Genomic DNA, 12,101 nt, shown 5'->3' on the forward strand with positions numbered 1-12,101 from the left:
TATTACTCTACTGCAATATTGAGAGAACATTCTTGATAATATCAACATGCTTTGATAAGTTTCTCCTCCGGAATAAGGTGATGAAAGGTGTAACAGCTACTCTTACGGAATTCGGGCCATCATCCACTGTCTGCCCGCCTGGCTGCGGTTTGTTCAGTGTCTGCGACGTTACCGTGACACCAGAAGGGCCTTCCCTCACCTGGTGAATGCTGGGAAATACTCCACCACCTTCTTTGTGGTCACATTTGCAGCCCTCTACAGAACTCACAAAGGTAAAAAGCAAACAATCGGCAACTGCAAACATGACATGACGTTAACTGCAAACATGACGTGATTATCTGGCCAGAAAATTCACTTATCAACGCATATTATAATTAGCTTGAAAAACAAAACTCTCTGTAAGTTTGTGCTCAGACTGTCACTTCTTGAAAATAGTTTTGTCTCCAAAAAAATGATTTGGTTATTCAAGAAACAGTGTTTTGTTTTGCTTTTTATATCCTGAAAACAGTGTATTTTTACTGTTCTGTGAAAATTGCCGTTGTAATCTAACACTGACTCCAGTGTACAATGTTCAGTACAAAGAGAGCACCTTGCTGCCATTGTTTGCTTACAACAGATACAGGTGAACAAGCAACAAAAGCATGTTTTGAGAAAAGCAGAGAAAGAAAAAATGATCATGTCCTTGTCTGTTAGAGACTGGTTTATATAGCAACATAAAGAGAAAACATCTAAATGTTATGTTAGAGACGAATTGTACCAAGAAGAAACAGGTTGGCATTTCATTTATGCATTTAAAAAAAAAAAATCACCCTGCTTTATAAAAACTCATTTGTCGCCAAACACCACATTTTGCATTCAATCACAGCAATTATCCTGCATTTATATGAAGTCTTAAAGAGTTTAAAAGCATGCATTAAGATTCCAGACACATCCCTTGTCTCTATCTACAATTACCGTCTGATTATTCTGCCGCTGAAATCCATCTGAAGTGCAAAGACTGCTGCTCAAACATGTCTCTCCGCCTGTCTCACTTTCTCTTATCAAACGGTCAGCCTCCATGCCTTCCCGTATCTCTTTGAAAAGACAACTTTTGCCAAAATCGATCTCAAAGCACTCCGCTAAGCCGTTTTCATCCATTTCATTATTTATATGCATTGCACACACAGTCGTTTCTGGGTAGTTCCCTTGAAAGTCAGTGTTTAAATATCAAGCATGGGTGCATTTTACGCCACTGCATTTATGTTTTCGTTGAACAGAATTCTATCCAAATGTTCAATGTGTCCAGACTTCAGTGTGTGTTAGAGATATCTCTGTATCAGTGATATAGGAGTGAAAGAGGCCCCATTCAACCCAACAATCTCACCATGCATTCAATGCACTCATTAGGATTCCCTCGAGACGTTCCAGGCAGTGAGCCAGTTTAATATATGAATGCATCAGAAATCACCTCCATCATTTGTGCCCTAAATGAAACTGATGTCCCACTCCTGTAAGCTGCCCTGATAAATGAGTCTATGGATTCTATTTATTTTAGTTTTCATGTAAACTGATCCCAAAGGAATGTAACATGCCTGAGCATAATTAATGTTTAAATTAGCATTAGTCATGAGCCAAATAGGTATGTGAGATTGAGATCAGTGGTAAGGATAAGCTGTCAGAGGATTATTTTTTCAGCCAATATCCTCATGGTTTGGCTTAATTGTTCAAATTCACATTTGCAACCCAAAGGTTGTTGGTTCAATCCCAATAAGGAGTGATTTGTGAGTCTTGATGTCTAAGTTTGATGTGTTACTCGCCTTGCACGCTAGCATTAAAATGGCAATTTATGCATTGGTAAGTGTATTTGTTCCCATATCAATAGCCCCATTACACGTTTTTAGTGTTGTATTTCATTGTAGTACTGATTGTAGAAATGTTAGAGTGTCGATATCCTCAAAGATTTAATTGAAACTTTAATGGGAAATGCCAATCTGAGCTTAAGCTGTATGTTGAAGAGCTCAATGACATCCAACAAGACAAAATCCAAACAGAGATTAAAGGAAAGATGCTATGTGAACAATGAAAAACGATTAAAGGGGAGAGAGAAATATGAGGAGAGAGCAAAAAAAAGAGGAAATGAAGGAAAATGGACTATCCAGAGGAGGTTGAGCTGTAATTGCCTGCCTGTGGCGAGACAGAACAGTGTGAGCGTATCGCTAGAATAATGATGAAGCTCTGAACCACAAAAAAAGATTTGATTTTTTTCTCTCTCTCTCTCTGTATCAGACCTGGATCTTTGATCAAAACAAGCATCTTAGAGAGCTAGAGATGTGTACATGAACACCTGCGCTTACTCTGATGGCTTCATTGCACAGGTTTAAAGCGTTTCATGTGGACCACATGTACCCAAGAATACATATGCTTCAGATGAAGTACGCAGGAATGATTGACTAGATGGCTGATGTAGTCAAATATCACAGCTCATGTGCATAAATATTACCGTTTAGTACAGATTAATCAGTTAATGTGGTCAATATTGAATATCTTTACTTAACTTTAAACTCAGTGATGTTTTTTATTTTTTTCGTTGTCATGTTTCCATCATGTTGTCAGGTGCAGAGAGTGACACATTCTATTTCACATTCTGAACTCTATTACCAAAGACACAAAAACGCTGTCAATGTTCAAAGGATGAAAACTATTTCTGTCTGAGGACTACTGAGGGATTTGGTCCTTTGGGAAATGGGGTTGGGTCATCACAGTATGTGTTTACATAAATCTTCTGATGTGTTAATGAGGTTAAACCGAAAGTTCAGTGTGACCAGTAGTGGTTGACCGACATGGGTTTTTTAATGGCCGATGCTGAGATCTATTGAGCAGGGTAGCAGATGGCCTCTATTTACATCGTTCAATTTAATGACAAATGAGATGAGACATTTTGATATTCAAAGATTACCGGTACTTTGAAAAGAGAAATTTGTATTACCAGTTGACAAGGATTTTGTAATTGATACAATGGAGAACTAACACTTCTGTCCATTGGCCAAACTGGCACGGTTGTTGGCCAGTGCTGTTAATCTCATATTATAATATATATCCATATATCTTGCAAGTGCCTCAAAGAGACACTATACTACAGCAAAATATAATGGGCCAAAAATTTTGAATATCAAAGTATTGTTTTAGATATTGGATAACGTTTGTTTATTTTATTTTATATTTTAATTTAGTCAATGTTTCTTGCACCCTAAATTGGTTTTTGTTTTGTTTTTTATGACCATTTTCTCTCTGACCTCTGAATTGCACTGGCTTTTTGTGCTCATGTACCGTTTAGACTTCTACATGTTAAATAACTGCTGTTTTAATTAGCTAACTTCAACTTTACATGCATAGTGCACACTGTTGCTTAATACTAAATATGCATGGATACGTAGATTTAGTCTGTCAAATATTAATATTCTCAGAGCTATTAAGATTCATGAATTATCCATCTTCACAGCTTAGTTTTCAGTTTTCATTAATGATCTTGGGATGGAGCTTTGCTGTTGGGTAAGGTTGAGCAAAAGGTATCATCAAGGTAAAATAATAATACTTATGTGTTAATACTAATAATAATAAATAATAATACTTACGTGTTACTTATGTGTTAATACTTACAATACTTAAAAGTTGGCATGAAACTGAAGTAGCGAAAGATTTTTCTTGACTATTGTATATCCGAGTGAAACGACTTCTCAAACAAGAAAAAATGTAGCGTGACTTGATTTTGTCTGTCTGGAATTGATTGGGTGGTTGTGGTTTGCTATTGGTCAGTCTCATGTGAGTGACAGGTTGTCCCGCCCTCGCACTAGCAAACACAGTCACAGTGACAAAACTTAAAGAGTACCTGTTTAGTTGGCTCAAAGTTCATTAAAACTGATTTTCTTTTTTTTTTAATATTATAGTAAGAATATGTGGAACTCAATGTTTTAACTAATTGAAAAAGCTGAATAATTGTTCCAAACTTACTGATTAGCCGGCAAAATAATCGTCGATTAATCGATTATCAAAAGAATCGTTTGTTGCAGCCCTACCAATGTCATCAGAGAATAGAAGAGATGTCACTGCAAGAGGGAGGGGAAGTTATTCTGATTAAAGATTATGAGGGCATGAATTTATAAAAAATGAAGGTAATGATATGCACGGAAACATAATTTATTATAAATACCGCAATATTCCATTAAAAAAGGAAGAATCATCAATTTAGATTTTATGGTGACTCTAATATCAGCTCAAATGTTGATGCCTCTATAGAAAGCCGCTGGCCTGTGTGAAGGGATTAGACTTGCATTGCACTTCTAAAGTGTCTTGTTAGGGCGAGGATCTGGAGCATCTTGGGTACTCTAAGGACACCATATTCAGCATGGGCACTCATAGCTCAGCTCTGAAATAGGATGGACTGGGCTATTATGTGTTCCGGCGAAAAATGTCCTCCGCTGGTTTCCTGGCGCCTGGATGGCAGCGTGTGAAAGGCTTTATTAAGACGGATGGGCCTGTTCCAGATTCAGCACCGTCTGCTGTCTGAGGCCAAAGAGATTTAACCATTCACTGACCTGAGACCTGCCTTGGATGTCTCGCCCCTCTATTAACTTACACTGATGCTCTAATATTGTACTGTAAGATAGCTCTTATTCTTATATTTCAGTTCTGCCTGTTCTTTTTTTTTTTTTTTTTTTTTGGAATTGTATTGCCGCTGTGCAAAATAATATCTTTTGGCATGATTCCATATGCTATCCCATGCCTCATCATCAATATTAGTTGCTAATTCCTTTTCCCATACAGCTTCTATCCTCTGCCTTTCAACAGATTATATATTAAACACAGTTGCTTCAAGGTTATTTATGTATAAGAATTGTACTATTGCAATTTTGGTCTTAAGCTACAAAAAAAAATAAGTTGCTGATTAAATTACAAGTCGATTTCTTCATATTCTTGTTATAAATTATATGTCGAACTATATACAATGTAACATTATTTTCTTGGAACAGCAATGTAAAAATAGCTAAATATATACTACCTTTCGAAAGTTGTAGGCCTGTAAGATGTAGTTGGTGTAGTAGGTAATGTAATGTAATTTATGGTAATGGTAGTAGGACACATGTATGTATTGGTTTTTATCAGTAAAAACAGAAGGGTAGTAAAAAAAAGTGTAGGCATTCAAATTTATATGAAAATATTTTTTTATTAAGGTGCATTTTGGTCATCATGTCATTGTTTTGATTAATATTAAAACACTAGTATTTGACATGGACCGATAATTTAACAGTGAATTACATTTCAATAGATGAAGAACCATAGACACAATGGCATTTTTAATTTAAACGGTCTCAAAACAGGTTTTTTTAAAGTGTAGATAGATGGATGGTAAACATCTCCCTCTAGTGGACATAGTGTCAAATTCACTTGTGACTTTCTCTGTTTCAGATCAGAAACATACAGATGCTGAGGTGTTTTTCTACATGCTGGTCCTGTCTTCAGTCGTCAGTTCACTTTACACGCTCATCTGGGACCTAAAGATGGACTGGGGTCTTTTCGACCGCAACGCTGGAGAGAATACCTTCTTGAGAGAGGAGATTGTTTACCCACATAAAGTAAGATATCCCAGAACATAATCTGCCATCTTGAAAACAGTATTATGTCCATCATGGGTGATGTGATGTAGTGGTCAAAGATCTGCTCTGGTGAGCACAGTGTTGTTGGTTCAAACCTTCTAATGAGCCAAGCAAAATAATCAAACTAACTAGCTGGTTTGCTGCTCTTAATGGGATGGTTCACCCAAAAATTAAAAATCTGTTATTAATTACTTACCATCATGTCGTTCCAAACCCATATGAATTTCACTCATTTTTTGAACACAATTAGAAGATATTTTTAATAAAATCTGAGAGATTTCTCTCCCCTCCATCAATTCACCCAAAACTCTGTTCAAAAATGTTGATGAAGAGATCATAAAATAAATCGAACTGTTTAATCCAAGTCTTCCTTAGAGACACAATGTCATTATATGATGAATAGTTTTAATAGGCTTTTATTCAGATATAAACATTTTTGGATGAACTATCCCTTTAAGCTGGTTAAGTTGTTCAGCCAGCTGTTCTCCGCTTAGGTTGGTTTAAGATGTTTTTTTCAGCAGGGATATTATTATAACTGTCAGCAGGGATATTTATCTGTTAACCCCAACTGTCATGATGCCACTTCCTTTTCCTTTTAGGCATACTACTACTCTGCTATAATACAAGACGTGATCCTACGCTTCGCCTGGACACTGCAGATCTCTCTGACTTCCATGACTGTCATTCCTTCCATCGAGGACATCGTGGTTACAATTTTAGCTCCTCTGGAAGTGTTTAGGTGAGATGTTTGTGTTGAACTGGGATTCCCTATTCTTTTCATCAGCCAAATCCCTTTGAGCTAAAATAGTTACTTGAAGTACCTCCTGAGATTTTCACTACACATTTGCATGTTTATGGTTCTCTAATGTCAGTTGATGGCCACATGACATGCTCAAAGCGGTTAGTTGAGTTACACAAAAAAAAAAATTAATTAGTTACTCAACAGTGTAATTGGATTTTTGTACTATTTGCTCTCTCTAAAAAGTATTGCATTACTTGTTACTATTTGCTATATTTTGATGTTAAATCCACCATTGTTTTTTTATAGTATTGTCATTACAGTATTTAATTCAGTTATGTAACTGTAATTAAATTACAGAAAAAATAATAGTAAGTAATTAAATTACAGTAATCTATTGCTTGGTAATACATTACACCCAAAACTGCCAATCACATCAGACTGATCCAGCCAACCAATCAGTAAGGGTTGAGACGGAAACTCAACAGTTTTACTGACAGACTGGGAAGAGGAGTGCTGCAACAATGTATTTAAAGGGATAGTTCACTTTGAAATTAATTTTTGGTGTGTTTTAGCTTACCTCAAGGGCATCAAAGATGTAGGTGTCTTTGTTTCCGCAGTAGTTTCAATTTTGATATTTTTAGGTCAAACCGTTCTTGTCTGTCAGTCATATAATGGAGGTCTATGGTCACCACCTCAAAGAGCACGCTCAGAGAAGTCCAAATTAAACATGATTTAATGACTCGTAAATGTAAGTACACATTGATGGCCTAGGACACGAAACGAGCGGTTTGTGTGAGAAAACGAACAGTATTTATATCGTTTTTACCTCTTGTAACAACAGCCACAAAGCGCCCGCGGCCTCAGATCACTTGGACGTGGCTGTGGTTACAAGAGGTAAAAACGATATAAATACTGTTCGTTTTCTCACACAAACCGCTCGTTTCGTGTCTTAGGCAATCAATGTGTACTATCCCTTTAAAAAAAGTTTTTTTAACATTCGAGCATGAAAACTAGTAGACCACAAAAACAAAATCAAAACTTTGTAAAAGGGCATAATATGGCCTCTTTAATTAGTTTTTCATGAACTCACGAAGCCCAATATTGGAAATCCTGTTGTAGAACATTAAACACATGCTGAACTTTCTCTCTGTCTCTCTCTCTTAATCTTCTCACTTATCTTTTCTCTTTCTTTGCATTTGTTCTCCCCGTAGACGTTTTGTGTGGAACTTCTTCCGTCTTGAGAATGAGCACCTGAATAACTGCGGTGAGTTCCGAGCGGTGCGAGACATCTCGGTGGCTCCTCTAAACGCTGACGACCAGACGCTGCTGGAGCAGATGATGGACCAGGAGGATGGAGTCCGGAACAGACAGGGCAAAAAGAGCTGGAAACGGAGCTACAGCCTGTCCTTACGACGACCCCTGCTGTCCTCTCAGTAAGAGATTATAGATATAATAGACATATTTCAGCAGTTTTTGGGTAGGGCAGCCCTGATTAGTGCACCTTTATGCAATTAGTCTGTATTTAAATGACTGATAAAAATCTAAAAAATATTATTTTATTACATATATTAATAGCACCGAACTTATTTAAATGCTTTAGGTTGCACTAACAAAACTTAATTTAAGGGTTGGATTAGGTAATAATATTAGTTGCTAATTAAAATGTAATTTGATATAAAGTGTAGGTCAACACTTTGATCAGTGTTTTTAATGGATATTTATAAGTTTGGGATTGGTACGATTTTTTTCTGTTTGCAGAAGTTTGTTTTGCATTTGTTTGATAAAAAAAATGTCAAAAGCAGAAACATTACGAAATATTCTTACAATTTAAAATAACTATTTTCTATTTTAATATATTGTAAAATGTAATTTATTTATAATTTATCATTACTCCAGACTTCAGTGTCACATGAACCTTCAGAAATCAGAAACATTTCTTATTATCAATGATGAAAACAGTTGTGCTGCTTAATGTTTTTATGTCAGAATTCTTTGAAATATTTTGAAATAATTATTTGAAATATACTTGTAACATATAAAAAAATATACACTATCACTTTTGATCAATTTAATGCCTAACCTTGCTAAAAACAAATGCATTCATTTCTTTAAAAAAATCCTGAATCTAACTGTTTGAGATCACTGTTCAGAGCTGCTTGAAATGTATACATCTGTTTCTCTGACAGGTCTAAGAAGGATACTAAGGTGCTCATTGAGGATACGGACGATGAGGCCTTCAGCTGAACCCAGATCTCACTGTCCCGCCACCTGTCTCGGCTTTCTATTGGTTCCTCACAGAGCTGCCTCAGCACACCTGATCTCAAACACACACACAGATACACACATATTTCACTTCAGCACTCACAGATACCATCCAAAGACAGAGTAGTGGACAGAGTTAAGCACAAAAACAGCCATGAGACATATCAGGACACAACAATGACATCGTACAAACACAACGATATATACACACGCACTGAGAAAACCAAGTGTGGAATTTTCCTCAAGGTACTTTTTTTTATTAGATTTGTTAATTTTGTTCTTCTATATTGATACATTTTTGTACATTTGTTTAGGTTTTTTGAAATTTATATTAATGCACATGACTGTTTACAAACTTAAAATAACTAGGATCTACAGGGAGGAGAGTTATCATAGGAAAGAATAATATAATATCGTACACAGCACGGACTCAAGCCGCACACATTTAGAAATAACGACAGCTCAGTAGCTGATGTTTGTTATATTTAGTAGGTAATAGTTTTTTTCTTTCTTTTTTTTTTCTTTTTTTTTTTTTTTTTTTTTGAGTTGTCATGACATCAGAGTACGGCCCTGGTGGCACTGTTTGGAAATCCTCGTTATTTCCTTACTTTTAAAAACATAGTGTTTTATTGTTTCATCATATTTAATATGCAAATATATTTTATTTTTACTTTTTTTTTTAACGGGCATTGCTTTGATATCAAAGCTGTCATATTTTTGCCATGTTTGAGAGAATGTGTGTGTGTGTTTTCTTTTGGGGAGTGATAGCTGATGTTAAACTAAAAGTTTACATAGTGCTTTTAGAATTATTATTCATATTCACACTTTAACCAGTGAAACTACTGTAAGTAAAGCTGTCATTGCTGGTTAATATTTGAAATGCCATTTGAATAAAAGAAATGCTGCCCACTGAAAAAGATCAGATGATTCTGTGAACTATTTAAATTGTAATAATGATGCACTAAACTGAAATAGATTCAGTAATAATTGTCACCAAATTGCTGACTAAAGGGAAGTGGACACCGAACTAAAGTGTTTCCTACATGGCTTTTTGTATCGCTTATTAACAATTGCCATAACCACTGCAAGCCAAAGAGGAAATGCGACCACTGCCAGTCAATTATATTTCTTATGGTTGTGATATAAGTTTTGTATTATGGTAAACCGTAAGAGATTTTGTGCATCAAAAAGTAGTTCACTTGCGTCGGCGAGATGTCTTTTATGAAATCCTTTTCTTTACCAACGTCTTAAAGGGATAGTCACCCCCCAAAAAAAAAAAAAAAATTATTGTTATCATTTACTCACCCTCAACTTTCTTCTGCTGAACATACAGATATTTTGAAGACTGTGGTTACTGTTTGGTTAGATTTTTACTTTTTATTTTTGAGTGAATGATCACCTTAACTATGATCACAGTTTGTGTGCTTCATGAGTGTGGCAACATCTTTATAATCATCTTTACATTTTGATGAAAAAATGTGATTGTACATGATTTATAATGTACATTTTTGCGGGATAGGTGTAACTACCTTGTCTTTCATACATTTTCATATGTGGTCTCTGAATTTCAGACAGCATATTTAGTGTTTTTCACCTCTTTTATCACAGTGCTTTGACAGAAGTGAGCGAATACTGTCATTTTAACTTAGAATGACTTTTATTTTGATTAATATCTATTGTTGTCATCATAAAAACAAAAACACCAGGGCTGTTTTAGCTGATATGTATGATTTTTTTTTTTCAGCATTTAGTTGATTTTGATACTTTTCTCAGCAGCATGCTTTGGTGTATTTTTGCAAGCACAATCTTTCAGCTGTAACTAAAATCTAATCAAAAGAAAGATTTGTCTTCACAATCGCTCTTACTTGCTGTTCCATATTCTTTGCTTTTTAAAAGAAAAGTGTTCCTGCTTTCTGAAAAAAAAAAAAGATGTACAGATAGCATTGTGTTTGTGAGTAACACATTAGTTGATTTTAAGTTTATTGTTTTGCTAAAACACATTTGAGGCTAAATTTAAAGATTGAAATCTATCAAAGAAGAAGGGGGAAAACTACATGTGATTTGTGGCTGCAAAAGAATATAGAGTGCTATCCTCGTTCCAAAATGTGGTGTTACTGTGCGGTCCTTTTGTCCTATAATATTATTGAAATGTCCATCTTGTTCTCAAAATGACCTTTTGGCACACTGTCTTACTTTGCTCTGTCTTTAGTTCTCTCAGAACTGACTGAATCCTTAATTAAGTGGACTACCGTGGCACACAATTTTATTTTTTTTAATTATACACACATTTGTGAAACAATATCGCCGTATATAAATGGATGCTGAGCACAAATTTCCCCATCCAGTGCTTTTTGTAATGCATTGCCAATTGTCTTGCCTGCATGCTGCTTTTGTTTTGCACTGTAAATAGTTTTTGTTTTGTTTTTTTACATTTGAAATGTGTAAAAGAATGTTGTTTAATTTATTGTACTAATTATTTATGTACAAGACCTTTTCTTTAAATGAGCAGTATTATGGTAGATGAAGGGTATTTTTGATTAGCCACAATCCCACGCTGTCTTACATGTGAATTCTATCAAAATAGTATAACTTAAGATGCTTTAGTGAATATGGAATGTGATCGGTTTTATCTGTATATTTCTACTCGTAACACTTTCATCTCCAGGGTTTGTGCCCATTTGACAGGACTTGTTGGGTGACAGTGGTTTTGGGTTGATATTGTGAGGATTGGGAGAAGAAAGGGACATGTTAACATTCTCATTATGAGATGAACCCTCAAAATGTAGGGTTTTTATTTTGTATTTTTTTTTTTTTTTTTACTTTTTCAAATACAGAACTAGAATAATACACAAGCCCTGACATCATTTCTTCATGGGGGGAAATAAACTATGTTGACTTGATTGCTTGCTTACACCCATGATGTTAAGTGCTTGATATCTCTGCATCTTTTCTATCTTCCTATCTTGATGTTGTATCCCTTCTTAAATACTTGACTGTGACATTGTTTGTAGTTGGTAGATGGTTGTACTTTTGAGTAAGTTAAGACTTAAAAGAAAAATAGAAAAACTTGTGGTTCTGTGATTAAATAGACACATGAAAATGAAAATGTCTCAGAGTTTCCCCTTTTACAGAGTAGTTTGTAAATGTTGCGTGTATTCCTATGGTTCCACTGATGATCTCATTTGTGTTTCTGTATACACTTTGGTGATCCTGTCATATTTGGGTTTTATAAACCACGCTTATTTTTAAAACCTTCATTTTGTGTCCGCCTTATTTATTCACAAACAGAGGAATTTATACATTCAGCTATATTTTATGGTGCTGAATAAAATATTTGAATAGGTGGCAATACATTTTATTTTAATCACACCCGAATTGTTTAACTAAACATAATAATAAAGAGTAGTGTAGAAAATGTATTCTTTATACACAAATATATAATAATAAATAATAACTAAAATGTTTAT

At 35.1% G+C, this 12,101-nt stretch overlaps 1 protein-coding gene across 1 annotated transcript in view; it reads left to right on the plus strand.

The window, feature by feature from the left end:
• Positions 1-11,889, plus strand: part of xpr1a (xenotropic and polytropic retrovirus receptor 1a) — a 61,502-nt gene extending 49,613 nt beyond the window's left edge. The window contains exons 11-15 of the mRNA XM_039663990.2: positions 78-272; positions 5,443-5,609; positions 6,230-6,369; positions 7,584-7,805; positions 8,559-11,889. Coding sequence (XP_039519924.1) covers positions 78-272; positions 5,443-5,609; positions 6,230-6,369; positions 7,584-7,805; positions 8,559-8,616 — 782 coding nt within the window. The 3' untranslated portion in view covers positions 8,617-11,889. The remainder of the gene's footprint in view (positions 1-77; positions 273-5,442; positions 5,610-6,229; positions 6,370-7,583; positions 7,806-8,558) is intronic.
• The last annotated feature ends 212 nt before the right edge of the window (positions 11,890-12,101 follow it).

The sequence above is a fragment of the Pimephales promelas genome, chromosome 14, assembly GCF_988280905.1.
Source record: "Pimephales promelas chromosome 14, fPimPro1.hap1.1, whole genome shotgun sequence".
Classification (NCBI taxonomy): domain Eukaryota; kingdom Metazoa; phylum Chordata; class Actinopteri; order Cypriniformes; family Leuciscidae; genus Pimephales; species Pimephales promelas.